General features: G+C 42.8%; 2 protein-coding genes across 9 annotated transcripts; both read left to right on the forward strand.

Moving 5' to 3' along the window:
- The first annotated feature begins 906 nt into the window (after nucleotides 1-906).
- LOC120746887 (myoneurin-like) lies at nucleotides 907-14,681 on the forward strand. Of its 6 annotated transcripts, none has more exons than XM_040052396.1 (9): nucleotides 907-1,016; nucleotides 1,608-1,682; nucleotides 5,327-5,600; nucleotides 7,193-8,178; nucleotides 9,075-9,234; nucleotides 9,626-9,804; nucleotides 9,904-9,996; nucleotides 10,312-10,437; nucleotides 11,366-14,681. In XM_040052396.1, the coding sequence occupies exons 3-9, from the start codon at nucleotides 5,335-5,337 to the stop codon at nucleotides 11,806-11,808; spliced, it is 2,253 nt and encodes a 750-aa protein (XP_039908330.1). In that variant the 5' UTR covers nucleotides 907-1,016; nucleotides 1,608-1,682; nucleotides 5,327-5,334; the 3' UTR covers nucleotides 11,809-14,681. The 6 variants fall into 6 exon arrangements, with proteins under 6 accessions (XP_039908330.1, XP_039908333.1, XP_039908332.1 ...); XM_040052399.1 differs by having other exon boundaries at nucleotides 5,330-5,600; XM_040052398.1 differs by lacking the exon at nucleotides 907-1,016 and adding an exon at nucleotides 1,042-1,162.
- lrrc34 (leucine rich repeat containing 34) lies at nucleotides 5,609-20,311 on the forward strand. 3 transcript variants are annotated; one of them, XM_040052402.1, is made up of 10 exons: nucleotides 15,627-15,888; nucleotides 17,551-17,657; nucleotides 17,751-17,815; nucleotides 17,904-17,990; nucleotides 18,238-18,366; nucleotides 18,443-18,538; nucleotides 18,609-18,763; nucleotides 18,846-19,001; nucleotides 19,645-19,771; nucleotides 19,856-20,311. In XM_040052402.1, exons 1-10 carry the CDS (start codon nucleotides 15,782-15,784, stop codon nucleotides 20,090-20,092), a joined length of 1,266 nt encoding a protein of 421 aa, XP_039908336.1. In that variant the 5' UTR covers nucleotides 15,627-15,781; the 3' UTR covers nucleotides 20,093-20,311. The 3 variants fall into 3 exon arrangements, with proteins under 3 accessions (XP_039908338.1, XP_039908339.1, XP_039908336.1); XM_040052404.1 differs by lacking the exons at nucleotides 15,627-15,888; nucleotides 17,551-17,657 and adding an exon at nucleotides 5,609-6,147; XM_040052405.1 differs by lacking the exon at nucleotides 19,645-19,771 and having other exon boundaries at nucleotides 15,621-15,888; nucleotides 19,832-19,973.
- The last annotated feature ends 241 nt before the right edge of the window (nucleotides 20,312-20,552 follow it).

Below are 20,552 nucleotides of genomic sequence, written 5' to 3' on the forward strand. Positions count from 1 at the left end.
CCTGTTCCAACTCTTCCCTCCGGTAGGCGCTACAGAGCACTGTACACCAAAACAAGCAGACATCTGTGCAGTTTCTTTCCACAGGACATCTCTCTGACGAACACTTAAATCAGTCACACAGTGTCAGAACTTAAAAACTTCCACTATATCTACTAGATATAGTGGAAGTCCATTATAGAAACATAAATTATTTTAGACATATTTTATATGAAAAAATCTAAAGTTAGTCAGATGTTGGTGTCTTCACTTTTTCATTTTAATAAAGTTTTTGTTCAGTATTTAATGAGTTTGAATTACTGTTATTTATTTATGGTTATTTCCTCGTGTGTTCCTTGGTCGACTGTTTAGATTAAAATGTTTCCCTCTTTGGGCTGTACACATCTGAACTTATATTTAAAATCCAAAATGAAAACATCATAAAAACTATGTTTTACGCTTGAATGTACATATAGTTGAGTCATAAATAGGCTGCACACAAAATAATGTCTTGCTCATGTTGTAAGTAAAGCAGGAAAAAGTCGAATATATTATTATATATTATCAGTGCATATTATTATTGCTATTACTAGGACATAATAGTAATGATATAATATGAAATATAAAAATACACGTGCATGACTGTTGACAGATAAACAGCCTACAGATACAGTCTACTTGGTGACACAGCTATGCTATTTATAAATATCAGCCAACAACAGCACTTTTGAACATTTCAAAATCAGTGTCGCTTAAAATGATTTTCTTATTTTCTAGGCAACATTTTTTTATTGGCTTCGTATGTGTATATTTCGTATTCTATAGATTAAAGGGTTAAATATAAATGAAATGAATTCTTTTATTTTTTGCTATTACTGTAATTCCGTATTAACGATAGTAACCCTCCCCAACTGTCGTCCTTTGTCAGGGAGCGACGGTGTCTATCTTGACCGAACCCAGTTTCTCTTTGATCAATATTGTCGTCTCGCGAGAACTTCGATGTCACGTGGATTATGGCTGAAGATCGCGGATATTAGAAGGTACTTTTCTGCTTTTATTTACTTTGTTGTGGCGTAAAATCGCGCATTTACGCAATTTGTTTATTGCAGCTCGAGACGTATGTGCATTAGCTGTCGCTAAAATAAGCATGTGCAGCTTTTTGTGGCCGCTTACGTCGGCACCGCCGGTACAAACCTTCGAAATAAGAGCACAATGTTTTGCGCGCTTTTTACCACTACGAAAACAGTTAGCTTCTGCTTCGTGAATGATCCGCTGTGGTTAAACACCCGTGGGCCTTGCTCTCCTGTTTGGAGGCTTCTACTACACCCAAAGTGCAGATAAGTCTGCGAAGAGACCTAAACGGCGAGCAGGAGTAAATTGAACCCAACGGCGACACCGCTGTTAGCCTTAGCCACAGCCCGAGGCCTGCTCAGGAAGCGGGCGGGAGCTTTTATTTTCCAAAACTGCTTCTTCATCTTACCTGCCAAGGCTGTAGATTCAGATCATTATACCTGTTCGCAAGCTTTTATTATTTATGTTAGACGTCCACAAGTCCGTGTTTGGATTTTGAGCTGTTAATTAGACAATTAATATGCACCGCGGTTCGTTCTCACACTCTTTGTCATTAACAGGAGAGAAATCTACAAACCGAGAGCAAAGAGGAGGCGAAGCTGTGACTCTTCAGCAGCTCTGACACACTACTCACAGTAAGTTTTCACTCTGTTATCAAGTTTTAGAAATCCACGAGAAATCTGTGTTTTTATGTGCATTGACGTTTTTTGTGATATGATTTAAATTTTGTGCAATTATTAAAAATATTAGAAACATTACACTGGATTTCCAGCAGGTGAGTCATTAATATAAACCTGCAGGGAAGGTTTATTACGTTTATGGGGTGTTTGTGGCTCTTTGTGATGTCTTTAGTCGTTTTAGAGTAATTCAAGGCCTCACACAGGGAGATATTAAATTAAAGCTTATTTATAAAAGTGCTTTTCACAGACAAGCAGTCACAAAATACTGTACACAAAAAGCTAGGAATAAATACATTACTATATAATTGAAATTTAACATTAAAATGAATCAAAGTCTACTGGGAGCTTCTGTAAAGAGTATAAAATAGAAAGAACTTGCTTAATAGAACTCGTTAATAGTCTGGTCATCGGTTTTTGTTTTTTTATTTAATTATTCATTTTTGTTGTTGTTGTATAGCTCAGATTTATCTAAGCCAGTAAACAGGACATTACTGTAATCTAAAAAACTGATTAATTTTCTCCAGTTCAGCCAAGGAGACCGCTTTTTTGTTACAATGTAGACATGTTCTTTATATAAAAGAAACTCTCAGGTAGAATTTGGTTAGTCTGATTTATCTCAAGAACAGTGCTGATTATTACTGATCAGAGGAGCTAGTGTGTAAAATTGTTGAAATAAATCTTGTGGTGTCAAAGTCACACCTGTGGCTCTGGTAGCAGATGTCTGTCATATGAAGCTGGATTCAGTTAGTGAGGTAACCTCAGGTTGATCTGCAATCCATCAGTTTTCAAATCAAATCACTTTTATTGTCACATCACATGTGCAGGTACACTGGTACAGTACATGTGAGTGAAATTCTTGTGTGCGAGCTTCACAAGCAACAGAGTTGTGCAAAGTACAATAACATAAGAACAAGCAAAATATAAGAATGGCTACATCTGAGAGTTATATGAATAAATATATGTACAATATAAGAGTGTATGCATATTACTGAATGTGTATACTACGTGTGTGTGTGTGTGTGTGTGTGTGTATATATATATTACAAAGTAAATAGAGTAAATAATAAAATAAAGGTTGGTAGTTGACATGTGCAAAACAAGTGGCATTTATATACAGTATGGAGTGCATAATGTTAAAGTTCCAGTAGTGAAGCTGAGGTATCTAGGAAGTGTTCAGCAGTCTGATGGCCTGATGGAAAAAGCTGTCTCTCAGTCTGCTGGTTCGGGACAGGATGCTGCAGAACCTCCTTCCTGATGGAAGTAGTCTGAACAGTTTATGGCTGGGGTGACTGGAGTCCTTGATGATCCTCCCCGCTTTCCTCAGGCACCGCTTCCTGTATATGTCCTGGAGGGAGGGAAGCTCACCTCCGATTATCCGTTCAGAGCACCGCACTACTCGCTGGAGAGCTTTGCGGTTGTAGGCGGTGCTGTTGCCGTACCAGGTGGTGAAGCATCCAGTGAGGATGCTCTCAATGGCACAGTGATAGAAGGTCCTGAGGATGCGGGGGCTCATGCTGAATCTTTTCAGTGTCCTGAGAAAGAAGAGGCGCTGCTGCGCCTTCTTCACTGTTTTGTTTGTGTGTACTGACCACGTAAGATCCTCAGCCAGATGTACTCCAAGGAACCGGAAGCTGCTCACTCTCTCCACAGCAGCGCCGTTGATGGTGATGGGGGTGTGTACTTCTCTGCACCTCCGGAAGTCCACTATCAACTCCTTTGTCTTTGCGACGTTGAGGGTGAGATGGTTGTCTTGACACCAGTGGGTCAGGGCGCTGACCTCCTCCCTGTAGGCCGTCTCATCACTGTTGGTGATAAGACCCACCACTGTAGTGTCGTCCGCAAACTTCACAATGATGTTGGAGTTGTTAGTGGCCGTGCAGTTGTAGGTATAGAGTGAGTACAGGAGAGGGCTCAGTACACACCCCTGTGGAGCACCAGTGTTCAGTGCGATGGGGGATGAGGTGATGCTGCCCAGTCTGACCACCTGGCGTCTGTCAGACAGGAAGCTAAGGATCCAGCTGCAGAGGGAGCTGCTCAGTCCTAGATCCTGCAGTTTCCTGTCCAGCTTCGAGGGAACGATGGTATTGAATGCTGAGCTGTAATCTACAAACAGCATTCTCACATACGTGTCTCTCTTCTCCAGGTGTGACAGGGCAGTATGTAGTGTCAGGGCTATGGCATCATCAGTGGACCTGTTGTGGCGGTATGCGAACTGTAGAGGGTCCAGTGAGTCGGGTAGTGCAGAGCAGATGAAGCCCCTGACCAGCTTCTCAAAGCATTTGCTCACGATGGGGGTCAGGGCTACAGGTCGCCAGTCGTTTAATGAGGAGATGGTGGAGGATTTGGGTACAGGGACGACGGTGGCCATTTTGAAGCAGGCTGGGACTACAGACAGAGAGAGGGAAAGGTTGAAGATGTGCGTGAACACTCCAGCCAGCTGAGCCGTGCATGACTTGAGGACGCGGCCGGGAATCCCGTCCGGACCAGTAGCTTTGCGTGCGTTCACCTTCCTGAAGCACTTCCGCACATCCTCCTCAGACACAGTGTGCGCACTGACGTCATCCGCGGTGCGCACACTGTCCTGTCCCATGGTGTTCGCTGTGTCGAATCTAGCGTAGAATACGCTGGTGTCATCAGTGCTGGAAAAACCTATGTCCTCTGGAGTAGAAGGATCTGATGTTTTTGAAGACTGAAAGCTTTTTTCTTTCCCCAGTGAGCATAAATGTGATATTATTAGAAGTGGGGGGGTTCTAGCTTTTTTTTTTCCTGTATGTTACGAATGGATGAGCTAATATAACATCTAGCCTTACTGAAGTCGTCCCTTGATGTTCTCAGGTGTATGAGAATAATTCAAGGCCTCAAACAGGTAGTAAATACTATTCAGTCAATCTCTAAGGCAGGGGTAGGCAACGCCAGGCCTCGAGTGCCGGTGTCCTGCAGGTTTTAGATCTCACCCTGGGTCAACACACCTGAATCAAATGATTAGTTCATTACCAGCCCCCTGGAGAACTTCAAGACATGTTGAGGAGGTAATTTAGCCGTTTGAATCAGCTGTGTTTGATCAAGGACACATCTAAAACCTGCAGGACACCGGCCCTCGAGGCCTGGAGTTGCCCACCCCTGCTCTAAGGTCTAATAATTCAAACAACATTGATTGCATTTACAAGCAACAGCTTTTTCCCCGCTTTGGCCTGTTTGATGGGTATTTAAGACACAGAAGCCACACCCACCGTACCAAGGCTCGCTTCATGTAAAGCTATAAAATAATTGGGCTTTTCATGGTTGACTCCACAAGTTTAGTCCATTTTGAGTGTTTATAATAATTTAGTAAAAATGCCTCAATTACCAAAGTTAGTTTTTGAAAAAATCTGTTATATTATATAAAAACAGGTTATTTTCCTTGGACTCGGTTAAAGCTATTTTTGGTGGACTGTGTGGGGAAAAAACTCTGGATAAAAGTGTTGTAGCTGCAGTAATTTGTTTACATCGCTCCTGGAGCTCCGTGGCTCAAACACAGGAGAAACGTCTCCCTTCATGCAAAGTTGTATTTTCCCGTTGCTAATGCGTTAGTGATGAGGATGCCCTCGCCTGTTTTCCAGCAGCAGTGATGGCGCATGTCTTCAACCATGGGAAGCTGCTTCTGCAGCGCCTGCACCAGCAGCGGGAGATGGACTTTCTGTGTGACATCACCATAATGGTGAAGGACGTGGAGTTCAGGGCTCACCGTAACATCCTCGCTGCGTTCAGTGAGTATTTCTCCTCCCATGCTGAAAAGGGGGAAGAGATCACGACTTTGGACCCCGACAAGGTCAGCCGGTACTCGCTGGAGAAGCTCCTGGAGTTCGTCTACACGGGACACATGAACCTCAGCAGGTAAGCGTGAGGGTTTAGAAGCCAGCATCAGCCAAAACACGGATAGCATTTACACAGGGTCATCCTGTACAGTTCTACATCTGTATACCCAACAACCTGAGTGTACAACATATGAACAGAATGACAGCAAAGTAGACTTGGATGTGATGAAGCCAACGTCAGATACATGCGTTATGGAAAGTAAATGTTAGTGAGACATCTTTGCTTTGTGCCTCTACGTGATTTACTGATGGCTAAAATGTGCTTATTATTAGTTGTTGTTGTGGCTCACATTAGCTCATTAAGCTTTTGGTTTTTTTTTTAATTAAGAAAGGTAGCTAAATAGTTTTTCAGACAGTACAGGGTTAAAGTTGGCACACAAGATACAGTTAGCCCGCTAGCTGCGTGAATAAGTTCTTGGTTGTTTTGTGGCGTTAAAGGCTTCTTCATCGCTGCAAATCAAGATGGCGGCTTCGTAGTATGGTGGCTTACCTGTTCGCCAACAAGCCAAAGATCTCAGGAGGACACAAAAAACTATTTATGAAAGGTCTGCAAAATCAAACGTGTGGTGCTACACGCTGTGGAGATCTCTTTTGAAACAAGGACTGAAAGTAGCTTCTTCAAGACAGGATGTTGCTTTGTTAGCTAGGAGAGCTTTGCTAAGTGAGACGTTTGCAGTTTGGTCATTTGAGCAGAGATCTTAGTTTGGTTAATGTTGTCTGCTAATGTTGACTGTAGTTTTTTCCTGCAGTCACTCCTTTTGACCATATGTGTTAGCTAACGTGTGCGAGCCAGTTGTTTGATGATGTTGGTGATAAGTGGACTCCAGTGAGGGGCATCCGCACAGGAAGCGATCCGTTCGTCATCAGTTTGTTGCTGTTTCAGGCTCTCATTGCTGAGTAGCACTCTGCTGCATTATCGCCTTGTCCCATGTCAGGTGTCCGTTCTCACTCTCATCAGTTATTGTTTCAACCAGTTGCCTCTAAATTGACCAATTTTTCACTCCAGACTGACTTTTTGTGGTCACTGGTTGCCATGGCACTGTTAGATACTTGTTCTGCGGACGCCCCTTTAAGGTATTCATACCTGACGTTTGGCTAGCTCTGTTGGGTGGTGCTGTTGCCATAACAACAACAAGCAATAACTTACAAGGCGAGTGTTTTAGGTTTATGTACAACAGGGGGGGGGTCGACTCCAGGCCTGGAGGGCCGGTGTCCTGCAGGTTTTAGATGCGTCCTTGATCCCACACAGCTGATTTAAATGACCTCCTCAACATGTCTTAAGGTTCTTTAGAGCTCTGATAATGAACTAATCATTTGACTCAGGGGTGTTGACCCTGAGTGAGATCTAAAACCTGCAGGACACCGACCCTTGAGGCCTGGAGTTGCCCACCGATTATTCTCTGGAGTGATCAACTTCTCCAACATTTTAGTGACATACTGCACAAGCAGCCACTTTAGTTTCTAAGGATATGTTTTTAGCGTGATTTCATTGGTTAATGCTGCAGTCAGTCCACATGATGTTAGATTATGAAAAGGTCATAGGCGTGGGACACTTGTGAGCTGAATTTTGAGTTGGTACTTTGAGTAAAATGTTTTTCTTTCTGGTTCCAGCACCCGACAAGCGGCCGTACGGCGAGCTGCCATCTTCTTAGGAATGGCCGAGGCCACGAAATATCTGGAGGAGTTCCCTCACTGGTCTGAGCTCGGCGAAACGTCACAGTCGGAGGCAGATAAAGAGACGGGTCTCTCGCCTCCCAGCCCCGCCTCCCCAAGCAGCCCCAACTCCCCAGTCCCACTATCCATAGTCTCTGTTGCGGGGGAATGGCAGGAGGAAGGTAAGGGCAGCAGAGAGCAGGATGATGAGGGCAGAGATATGTTTGTGGAAGACGATGAAGAGTACACCCCAAGCACGCCAAGGAGCACTGGGAGAGTAGGGGGCAGGAAGAGAGGTAGAAAGCCTAAAAGTTTTGGCGACGAGCAGATGGAGGCGAGCAGCTCGGCTGACGGCATGCCCAAAATCTACAGCTACAGAGGGAGAGGACGAGGGAGAGGCAGGGGCAGGGGCAGGGGGAGAGGAAGAGGAAGAGGGAGCTTAAAAAGTCAAGAACTCTATTTGGATGACTCTGATACGAGCGTGAAGGACTTTGGAGACACCTCAGCAGACTGGAGCCCCTCACAGGGGGAAGAAGATGAGGAGGAGCCTGGGATGAAGAGGCCGAGGCTGAGCACCGGAGAGGGGAGGAGAGGGCGAGGCCGCGGGAGAGGGAGAGGCCGCGGGAGAGGCAGGGGCCGAAACAGGGGACAGACCGATGAGGAGGAGGAGGAGGAGGAGGCGGGGGATGACAGCATTGGCGGAGGCACAGAGGAGGAGGAGGCGGGGGAGGGAGTGGAAGAGGGCGAGATCGGGGAGATGGATGCGCTGGCTCTGGGCGAGATGTCGCTGTCGTGCACAGAGTGCAACAAACTGTTTAAAGACGTGAGCAGCCTGCGCCGCCACGAGAAGATCCACAAGGGGCTGAAGCCGTTCGCCTGCATCTTCTGCTCCAAAACCTTCAGGCAGGCCACGCAGCTGAAAACACACCTGCGCATACACACAGGTGAGCTCAGCACTGAGTGTCACGTGTTTTTGGTACTGGGTTTGTGTAGATGTGAGGCTGCTACACACCTTTTCATTTATAATTAAGTGTGTAAAGACAGGAAAATCCACCTGCAAGGTTCTTAGTCAGAATCAAACTTCGGTTACTTTGATTTGAATCTCATTAGCTGATTAGGGGTTAACCCCTAATCAGCTAAAGGTTTTTGGTTTTGGTTTTGTTTGTTTCTTTGCAAAATAAAACAAAACCTCAGTCACTGCTTTCAGACACCATTAGTTTCTGGGCTCAGATGCTACTTTGTAGTCTTACTTCCAACAGAGTCATGTTTATTGTTTTAAAAACAGGACTTCTTCCATCATTTATATACAGTCTGTAACCCTACTGCATTGTTTCTAATCAATTCTCTGTAGTTTCCTGTCACCTGACTTCGAGTGTGGATGCCTGTGTGCTGGTTTTATTCATCATTTCAGTGAAAACTTTGGTTGAAATCAGCTTGATAAACAGAAGAAAAGTTTCTTACACGTATTAAACGTGTCAAACTGGCGCTCCGGTGCTTTTCTGTGACATTTAAATGCGTAAGACGTTTGCACGTCCTCTGCAGCAGAATCCTCCCTCTGTGTCACAGAGCTGTCCCATACTTTCTGCTTCCTGAGCTGCAAAAACAAGCTCCGGAAGCAGGAAGACAAACATAGGATGTTGAGCACAAGCATGAGTTTAAGTTTGGAACAGAAATGCATCGTATCACTCAGCAAACCTTTGAGTTAAAATGAAAGTATGTGCAACGTGGATGTGAAGACCGGTGTCTGTCACCAGATAAGTGGAAAACCTTTTAACCCATCAGCTGGCAGTGATAATGTAACACACGTATAACAAGCGTCCTCCTTGTTTCTCTGTTGCAGGCGAGAAGCCGTTCAATTGTGCCGATTGTGACAAGTGTTTCGCTCAGAAGTGCCAGCTGGTCGCTCACCGCCGAATGCACCACGGCGAGGAGAAGCCGTACACCTGTGAGCGCTGCGGCTTCAAGTTTGCTACCTCGTCCAATTATAAAATACACATCAGGTACGTCAGTGTGGAAGGAACTGAGGCCAGGAAGGCCAAGAGCCTGCGTATCTGCATGCAACCCACCTTTTATTACATATGACTGACGTAACGAGTCAGCTGCTGGTCTGCTTCCACCGAGGAGCTAGTTAAAGATCTTTATTTTGCTCTGGCACACACGAGGGTGTTTACGAGTGGCAGAACTAATAACATTAACCTATTGTAGGTTAAACTACCCAGTAGTTTCTATAGTAACAGTTCTGCTGGTCTGAGGGCCACTGAAGAAAAATGTGGTTGCTGGGTGGCACACGTGTAGGTGATTATTTGCTTCTCACCTGTGACTTTTTTAAGCACTTGTTGTTTTGAGTTGTTGCTCTATAAATAAAGTTAAATTTTAACACGTTTCCCACAGACTGCACAGCGGGGAGAAACCGTACGTCTGTGACATCTGCGGCCAGGCGTTCGCTCAGTCCAGCACGCTGACGTACCACAAGCGACGACACACTGGGGAGAAACCGTACCAGTGCGACCTGTGTGGCATGTCCTTCTCTGTGTCTTCCTCTCTCATTGCCCACACACGTAAACACACTGGTGAGAGACGTGCAAATGAAAGGATGCGCTGCTCTGGTTTCCTGCCGCACTGGGCAAATAGACTTTACAGACATTTTCCTGTATTTCTGTGCGTTTCAGGCGAGACTCCGTACAAATGTTCGCAGCCTAAATGCGACGCCAAATTTGTCACATCATCTGAACTGAAGAAACACATGCGGCGACTTCACCCAGGTGAGTTTAAAGCTTTGTTTGTTACGCCAAACATTTAAAGAGTGGTTAGATGGGACTGAAAGTCAGCAGCATCACACCAGGATCCTACTGCTAACTGCGGCCGTCTTTCAGGAGAGCTCATAACCTAAAATGTGCTTTATTGACATAATGAAACTATTTTAAAAATGTGCCTCAAACGGGTGTGAAAGAGATAATGAAGTGAGTTATAAAGAGCAAGCTCTCAGCTCCACACAGTTTCTGACCAATCAGGGTATAAACTGAGAGCCAGAAACCGATTGGCTGCAGTATTTAAATGCGTTCTCGTGGTGTTTGCAGAGGGGAACAGCGGCGTGCAGTGCCTGCTCTGTGGAAACAGATTTGCCAGCGTGAAGAACATGATCAAACACCAGGACAAAGCTCACGCCGACGAAGTGCGGCAACACAAGGAGAGAGCCCGAGCCGGTGAGCTGTCAGCCTGTTTATTAAAATCCACTGTGTCTTAAAGTGCTGTTAAAGTTTAATTGAATAAGAACCTGAAAGTGTTTTGGGACGTGTTGATCTTTTTGCAGCTTCAGTCAGAAAAACCACCCCTCAGTGTCACTGCATGATTCAGCCCTGAGGCTGGAAGCCCATCTCTGTGTTTACATGTGCATCAGTATCCTGGTTCGCATTAGCTTTTTGAAGTTTCCATGGCCTGTGCAATAAAGCAGGATGCTGCAGCATGTAAGCATCCCATTGTCTGCAGTGTGCAGGCTACCTGCAGAGGCACCACTTAGACCAGCAGCAGAAACTTCCTCTCTGGCAACAGAGGAAGTGCCTAATAGAGGAAGTGAATTCAGTGTCTTTTTTGGGGGGCGGGGGGTTGCTGACCAAGTCAACACATTAAAGGCGCCAGTTTCTGGAGATTTTACATCTCTGTGCCTGTACGCTTCAGATATGTGGGGTCATTCTCCATCTTTAAACCAACGTGGCAGACTTCAGTATGTAGAGTCAGTGGAGAGTTTGAGGTCGAGCTGTGATCCCAGTGAAAATGGAATAGTATTATTGATTGATTGATTGATTGTTTTTTGTTTTTTTAAGTGGGTGTTCCAGATTTATTAACTCAAAGTCCAGTCCACTGGTGATGGCAAAGTAAAGCAGACACACCAGAGCACAAGCTCAAAGTCAAACAGTGTTGTGAGCCAGGACTATAAATCAGGCTTAACATGGGAGTGTTGGATCTGCCTTTAACAAGTGTGCAGTGCTGCTGCTGCCTTAAAGGCACAACAGCAAAGCTCCCAATTCTGCTTGGGGGCCTTTTAAAGAACAGGCAGTAAAACGGTGTTGTTTCCATGTTGTCTTCTGGCTGCTCAGCAGTGACCGTCTGACTGGGTTTTGTGTGTTTGAGCAGTGGTCCTGCTGTCCACCAGCCATCCCGTGGCCTTCGTCCAGAGCAAGCTCTCCCAGGAGAGCAAAGGTTTGGGCTCCATCCCCGAGGGCGAGCCGGCCAACCCTGAACCGGCCACTCCCAACCCCAAAGCCACCGACCCCGCCGCGGCTGCCTCCGACGTCGCCACCACGGACTCTGCTGCAACCACCGCCAGCGTGACCGCTGACAGCGTCACGGACGCCGCCGCCATCATCCAGGACTTCAAGGCAGAGCCCACGCACACCCCTCTCACCACCACAGAGCAGGTGACCTTCGACACCGATCAGGAGCAGACCATCAACTCAGACACGCTGCACGCGCTGGTGGAGCAGCTGCGGCCGCCGCCTTCGCCCGCACAGACGCTGGAGCAGATTGTCATCATCAAGACGGTGGACAACATGGACAACATGCCCCCCCAGCAGTGAGGCCTGAGTAACACTGATCAGAACTAAACTTCAGTTTTAAACAGTCACTCGCTGATTGGCATAAAGTCAGTGCTCATGTTCAGGATAAAAAAATCAACATTTGTAAAGATAATCTACAAGACAAAGACAATTTGGTCCAACTCGGGCTTTATTTTCATAGTTTTGACCATCATTTCAACCTGTGGTACAAACAGGAAATGCGAGCAGTCGAGTTAGAAACTAACATCAAGGTTAGACGAAATATTTTGGACGACGGACGGCAAAATATAATCCAAACTTTATGTCGCCACATTCAGTTAAATCCAGTAGGACAGACAGTGATGGGAGCGTTTTCGGACTTTTTAGATAAATTAATCGCATTATGTGATTATTATTTGTCAAAAAAAGTCTCAAGCAGAATCCTCAAAGTCTTTTTTTGTCTTCCATTCTTCCCAAAACCCAAAGACTTTAAGCTCTCTGTGACTTAAAATGGAGAAAAGCACCAAGTTCTGCATTTCAGAGGCTGAAACTAGAAACATGTGATGTGGTTTCCACAATTTGTACGTGGAAAAACCAGAATAATGATTCGCCGGCGTGCACACATTTAATATTTTGCAATAATAAAAAAACTTTCCAGTATTTTTTTTTTTTTTTTTAATTGTGACGTATGAGAAACAGACGATCAGATTCACAGCTCATGGTCTGTATTTTGGTTTATTATCAAAATCACTTAGATTCTAACATATTTACAGACGAGCGTTTCCACCAAATTAACACTGATGCAAAAAGGCATCAAATGAAGCTATAAACCCCCCTCCTCCTCCTCCCAAAACATAAACCCTTAAAGAAGCAGCGTGGCTTCAGTTGAGTTGGTTTACTGGTCAAAACTATAAGAATAAAACCTGACCCAGTCATCCTTTTAAAAATGCCCATATTTTTAGTAGAAGTGAAATGAAATTCATGATCCAGCAGGACGATTTACAGCTCCTCAAGGAGAACACGGGTAATATGGCAAACAAAATGCAGTTTAACCGTGTCAGTGGCCGATACTGTTGTGTGACGCCAGTCTTGAGCTTGAGGAAAACAGGAGTGTGATGGAGATCTGAAAGAGGCTAAAAACAGATCAGTTATTTTTCTAATGAAGATTTTTGTTTTCTTGGCAGAGAGGAGGAAAGAGCGGCAATAAAAGGCAGAATCAAATTATTATAACCTGAAGAATCCCAATAAGATTCTCTCTTTGTGTTCAGCAGTGACGTCATGATCAGCACTGATGATTTCATGCTGTTGTGCTTAAACCCGTTTCACTTCTTTGAATGACCTGCTAACTGTTCGTTGGAGTCACAGTTAAACTACATTCTTCCTGTAAAATCCACTGTTTGGGTTTACCAGATGTAACCAGTTTTCTCCCAGCATTAACCAGCTGTACACATAAAGATAACCAGTTTGATTACTTGTGCTGTCTTTTAAATCAGCAGATGTCAGAATCAGGAGGGAAGGGAGGGGGGAAAAAGCCCAATCAGCAGATCTGTACAATTTACCGTTGTTCAGATGTCCAACGTTCTGATCCAAGTTCCTCGTTTCACTTCCCAGCTTAATGGTGAAGTGTGTGAAAAAAGAAACTGATTCTACATTTTCTTCTACTGTAGAAAGTGAAGCTTTGATTCACAGCGACTGACCTGCTTCAAACCGCTTAAAGGTGCTTTTTGTAAAAACAGCCCATTGTGTGAAGATGATTTACAAGTCCAAAGACGAGCGTGTTGGGTTACTGTGAGCGTGAATTGTTGTATATCTGACCAGAAGAATGATTTCAAGGGTATAAGCAGCAATGAAAAAAGGAGTTTCCTCCTATGGATTTCTGGGATCTCCATTAGAGAGAGGGCGATTAGCTCAGGGTAGGAGGAGTCAGTTTAGGTAGTTCAGCTTCCTCCTTTAGCGAGGTGTTTCAGGACTGTCTGCTGGATTAAGTGGCTGGAAGAGGAAGGTCTCCTTAGACTGCAGACCCCACAACCGTGATCTGGATACACAGACGGATGGAAATCAACATCTTTGTATTTTGTGGCAGAGATGTCAGCTAAAGCAAGGCTGAGCTGTACTCCTGTAATACCACTTTGGACCACAAGGTGGAGCAGTGAGTCAGTATAGTGTCCTCTCTGTCACACTGACCTGGCTCGTTTGGTAGCTAAAAGACTGTGTAGTGTTTTTATAAAGCGAACAGAAACTTTAGATAAGCTAGAGGTCTGATCAGATATCATTTTAAACTTACACAGAAGAAGGTGGCGCTGTTTGGGGCGGATAACTGTGCTTCCTGGTGAAACACCACCTCCTGGTGGTGAACGTTTGCATTACACTTTTTGTTTCTTTTTCTTTTTTTACAAAAAGTACCTTTAAAGTCCTCTAACCTCACACAACATTTTCTCCGATGTGGATGTCGTGGCTGCAGCTTTTTGTTTGTTTGTTTTTTCTATTACAGCTTCCTTTTGTTTGATGGAGTAACGCTTGTAAAGAATAACTCTGATACAGTACAACTCCGTTTTAATAGTTAGCGTAGTGAATAGGAGCTTTGGTATCATAAGATGTAACATCTTTATTTATCAAGCAATAAATGTTCCACCCTGCAGTGACATGTGATAATGGTGGCTTCATTGATGTAATAGAGGCTCTTTTTATTCTTCTTTTTTCTTTTTTAAGTAAATCAGTTGTTTCAGTGTGAAAGAGTGAAAAATGCATTTCTATTAACATGACTGTAGCTGTTTGTTTATTTCATTTGGTTTTTTTGTTTTAGGTAAAATGTCTGCATTACTTGTACAAATTTGTGAATTACATATACAAGTTCACTACTGTATGAAAAATGTACAACAGCAGCAGGAAAATAAAGACCGACAAAAAAGGGACAATCGGACTGCTGTTTGTCAGTTTATTATGACATTTTTACTTTTTTGTTCTTTATGTCACTGCAGATGATTTTGTTGTTTTTCTCAAGCAGAACCACCTGTTTAGAGGATGTAATTTGATTTATAATCTAATCAGTATGTTCTGAAAGCATCCACATTGCAATAAAACACAGTTACTGAGCAAAGTGTCTAGAACTCAGTGGATACTATTTAAGGAACTGCAGTTTCTTGTCATAAATAAATGTAATACTTGTGTTATTTATATATATTACCAATCATAAGTCTCCGATCAATTAAAAGTATTTTAGGAGTGAGGAAATAACTGGAATTGCTCAAAAATACTGTCTAGCAAAATAATGCAAATAATTTAGATTATACATTATATTCAGTGATGATTTTAAAATATTTCATGTAGCTTCTTAAAAACCACAGAACACTGACTTAAAGACAAACTGAGGACAATCCTTTAAAGGATTAATTTTTTTTAAAGTTTTATCGCAATATATTTCATATTTTAAAATACAGAAAATAGACTAAAGCTCAAAATTTGTTTCAATTCTTTTTGACTATTGACTTTTATTAATTTGTGTTCTTGTAAATGCATCCATTTTGTTTCCTAAAACAATTTATTTTCTTTTACATTTCACTAACTGATCATAAAGATAAAAGCTGTAATTAAGTGTTTTGCCATTGATATTTCTTCTTAAAACCTTTTCTCTTAAATTTGAATTTGTGTTCTCCTGAATTTAAAATTGAAACTAATAAATTGGAAATATTCTTTTCTCTTAGAATGTTTATTTCTTGTTAATTAGCCACTTTTTCTTTTGATTTTCTATTATTTTTATGATTTTAAACTCAAAAGCTGAAGTTTTTTCCTTTTAATTCCACTCACATTCACCCATAATCTTTTTTTTTTTATTACATACTGTAATTGTTTACTGAGATGCAAACCTACACGTTCATTTATTGTATTTCTTTAATACATTAACGTTTATCTTCTGTCAAAAATCCACCTTACGTTAAAATTTCCCTCCCGTTACTTGTTTGTACCTCCGCGGCTGCCGTCCCTCGTGTTGCCATAGCGACTCAAACAGTATCTAGTGATGGCGGCCCAAAGCATGTCAGAGCTTTATAAAGCCGTGTGCGCTGAGAGAAAGGTAAAAGTGAATCCGTACGTTTCGCAGTCATTGAAGAAGACGCCGTTAACGGGGTAAGCGTTTACACTTTAAACTCCAATGTAACTTTAGGGCACCAAAAATGAAGATTTTAGTGGGTTAACGTTACCGATTAATACTACTGTGGACTTAAACACATTTAAATCTCTTGGAAAATTCACTCACTCACTTGGCACTTTTTAGAATTATTTTATTACCACTTGATCCCCATGAAGTGTTTCATATTTCATACTAAGCACACCCAGTATGAAAATAACCACGTGGTTAAAAAAATGTTTGACCAGTTACCTGGTTAAATGTTGTGAAAATAATATAATATAATATATATATATATATACACACATATATATATATATATATATATATATATATATATATATATATATATATATATATATATATATATATGTATATGTATATACACATATATATATATATGTGTGTATATACATATATATATGTATATATATATATATATGTGTATATATATATATATATATATATACAGTGTTGTAGAGTAACGGAATACATCTACCGCCGTTACGTATTTAAAATACAAAATATGAGTAACTGTATTCCGTTACAGTTACCGTTTAAAAAGGTGGTATTTAGAATACAGTGCCTTTGTTGAAATAAATGGATTACACTGCGGTACTTTCCTGTTTCATATTGTCGCAGGTCAGGACTGGTTAGGTTTTGTTTGACAGCTACGTTCTGTAGTTCCAGGCGGCAGCGTTACGGTTGCCATGGTTACAGGGTGACGCTCTCTCTCTGCGTGTTTCCTGGGTGAGAGAGCGCCTTTTTGTTGTTGTTGTGCTAAGCTAATAGGCAGAATGCAGAATGTAGCTTCATGGGCAGTGTAGTCCGTGCTGCAGGGAGAATGGACTGCCATACCCGTTATGTGTCTGTGAGCGAGGGAGGGAGAAAAAGGAAAAGTACGAGCTGTCATCGAGGAAAAACGGGAGCTGGAAGCATGTAAATATAATAATAACCACTGCTGCCAGGAAGAGTGCCTGACGAGCCCAGTTGTAAGTACGCTATTAAGACTCGACTGTACACTGTGTTCGTGTTTTCCTCCGAAACAATAAGTTCCGTTGGAGCAGCCTTTCAACGCCTCTCTCTGTCTCTGGCTAACAAAGTTCACCCACACAACAAAGTAAAGCTAGTTTTAGGCTACGAGCCCCACACGGACCCCGCCGTATTAGTCAGAGGTCCCTTTACTACGGATTCGGAGCCGCGGACCGTCAGTAACAGTAATAAATCACAGCAATAGTACATTCGCGTAGTTTTAAACAGCATATATTAAGTAATCCAAAGTATTCAGAATACGTTACTCTCATCGAGTAACGTAACGGATTACGTTACAGAATACATTTTGGGGCATGTATTCTGTAATCTGTAATGGAATACATTTTTAAAAGTAACCTTCCCAACACTGTATGTATGTATATATACATATATATATATATATATATATATATATATATATATATATATATATATATATATATAGGGAGAGAGAGAGAGAGATTTATAGATTTCAAATATCAGGTTTTTAGAGATCTATTTGGGCCTCACATGGCTGGTTAACTAAACTGAGTGTGACAACCCTGGTTTAAAGATGTGTGTTTTTTCCAATGCATTTTCCATATAAACATTGATTCTCTGCTGGCATGGAAAACTTGTCTGTGTGGCAGGAAGTTCACCCTAAAACTTCCAGGAAATGTCAGACAGGTTCAGAGACTCAGTGACGACGACGTCCTCGCTCTCTGTAAATGTCTCCAACATAACAAGTGTGTTACAGGTGAGCTGGCGGATTCACGTCAACTGATTCAGACAAGGTGTGTTTAACTGTCTTTAACTACGTGTGTGTGTGTGTGTGTGTGTGAGTGACCAGGTCTTGATCTGAGGTACAACAACATAACAAATGAAGGAGTTGAACACCTTGCTAAGCTCCTGCAAGTAGGTAACAAAATGCAATGGGTGGATCATTTTCTGTAAGTAAAATGTTTCATGTTTGATGTATTTCGTGTTTGTTTTCTCTGAGCAGGAGGAGAAATCATCTCTGAGTTGTTTGGATTTAATGTTTAATGACATCCAGGCCAATGGAGCTCAAGTCCTCGCCAGCAGCCTGCAGGTTTAACACTTAATATGTTCTCATATAAACTTTATTCTTACTCTTCCTTTAGGAATTAGGTGCTTAACCCCCCACCCCCACGCCCCATGAACTAAAATGAGCTCGATCCTGGCCAGACTCCTCTTCACTCATGAGATCCTTTTAGATTTTAGCAGAATTCATTTACAGTTGGATTTTCATTCCTTTTAATGTGGCTCCAACGTTTCTAATGTGGAAGCCACGTCCCCGCCTGTCGTTCTCTCTGCAGGGTAACAGCACCCTGCTCTCTCTCAGGCTGTCAGGTAACAAGATCGGGAGAGGAGGAGGTTTGGAACTGGCCAGCATGCTGCAGGAGAACTGCGCGCTGCAGGAGCTGGAAGTGGCCGACTGCGACCTGGTAGATGGGCTTCAGTTTTTAAAAAGGTTTGGTGCTGACATCCTTCTGTTTCTGAGAGTTTTCTCGATCCCTACAGGACACCAGCAGTATTATAGCGCTCGTCATCATGCTGAAGAAAAACAAGGCTCTTTGCTCTGTCGATATCAGCCGCCCGCTGCTCTTCAGCCATCAGGTGCAAACACACACCAGGTATAAAACTCAATGGGAGGCAGACTGATCTGAGCCAGCTCTTTGTGTCTCAGGAGGAGTGGGCAGTGCACTGCTCTAAGATGCTGGCAGTGAATAGCAGCCTGATGGAGCTCCACCTGGGGAGGATGGGGATGACCGACACTGGGATAGAGCAGCTCACTGAAGGCCTGGGGCGGAACCACAGCCTGCGCTACCTGGACCTGTGCAGGTAGGAAACGAGTCGAGCAGCCAGCAGAGGGCACATTTCCTCCTCTTCATACCATACATTTGTCTTTCTTGGATTTCTGTAGCAACCGTGTGACCCGTGACGGTGCGTTTCATCTCGCCATGATGCTGAAGCAGAACAGGGCCCTGGAGATTTTAGATCTGTCATCCAATCAGATTGGAGATGGTGGAGCTGGGTACCTGAGCAAAGCCATCACCTGTCCGCGCAGCACCCTCAAAGAGTGAGTCCTGCATCAACCCCAGAATCAACCACACTCTTTTGGTAAAGAGGTTGCCCAGTTTTGATACACATGGAGGTTTGCAGCAGAGACAGAATCATGTTTTCTGCTTATTTTAATGACATTTTAATGACTTTAGAAACCAGAAGCCTGATTGTTTGTTTTTTACATTGAGACAAAGTTTACACAGAAGGACTATATAGGGTCTTTTTTAAAGTGACTTTCAGGGATTTAGGATCTCTGAAGAAAAACTATCAATTTTTATTACTTAGAGATTTTTCAACATCTAACAAGGACAGACGAGGACAAAGTTAAATTGACCTGATTTTTGCATAACTTTAAGAATTTGAATGTGAAGAGAAGAAAAGATCCATGAACGTAATGATTCAAAGGGTTCAAATATCTTTGAATGTTTGTGTTTCAATATATTTTTCGGACTGAGGAAAACAGAAAAAAGGTTAAGTATTCTGAAGAGCGTAAGATTATGAAAAAACTAGAGATATGAAATATCCAGATTTTAGAGACCCAGAGAGGTGAAGAGCAAAGCAGCAAACAGAGAAAGCTTTGTAAAGTAAACAGTTTTAGCTTCATCCTTTTTTAATCCTTTAATCTTGACCTGCTGTCACCAACCTGCGCTCTGTGCAAGGCTGTCTGTGTGCAGAAACAACATCACATCAGAGGGTTTGCTGTTGTTGGCTCAGGCTGTGAAATCCAGCTCGACTCTGACTCACATGTACATCTGGGGAAACCACCTGGAGGAGCCCGTATGCCAGGTACACCCCTCAGATGTCTGTTTCATCTTCTCCTCTAACATCCCATCACCCCTCTGACAGATAGACGCTCCCTCCCTGCTTCAGGCCTTCAAGGAGCTGATATCCAGCGGCCGGCTGCATCCAGAACAGACAGATGTAAGCCCCTATGAGGTGGATGGTCACGTGTTCCTCGCTGAGGTCTTCCAGAGTTTGAGGAAACCAGTTTACAACATCGACTGTAATGGTACAGATGTGCCTACAAAGACTGCTGCAAGCCCTGATTCCACCGCACATCATGGACAACTAAAAGATTATTTAAACTGCAAAGATTTAAGTTTATGAAAGTATTTTGTTTGTTCATCACAAACACAATTAGTGGCAATCATTTCTAATATTTTAAGACATTGACTTCTACTACACCTCCTGAAATAATTACATCCATAAACAGACATGCTTGTTGCAGAAGAGAAATGTTCAATGTGTTGTGTGATCTTTCTCAGCAAGCAATATTTTATATTTTAATAAATCTGTTTGAGCAGAGTTTCTGTTGATGCTTAAAAAGCCTTAAAGAGTGCTGAAGTCATTCACAGCAAAAGATTCTTAACCCTCTACTCTACATGTCCATAAGAAACATGTCAGGTTGCTCGTTCAATGCAGTTCTGCCATAAAAGTAGGGATAGGGTCCTATTCATGTGTACATGGTGATCCTGTCAGGGTCCTTGGGGAGTATGAGGTCCCTGTACAGCCGGGGAGAAGTCGGACCTCTTCTTTCTTTGTCATAGATTCTGTTTCTGGTTTTTAT

Source organism: Simochromis diagramma, unplaced genomic scaffold (genome assembly GCF_900408965.1).
Source record: "Simochromis diagramma unplaced genomic scaffold, fSimDia1.1 OVJJ01000606.1, whole genome shotgun sequence".
NCBI lineage: Eukaryota > Metazoa > Chordata > Actinopteri > Cichliformes > Cichlidae > Simochromis > Simochromis diagramma.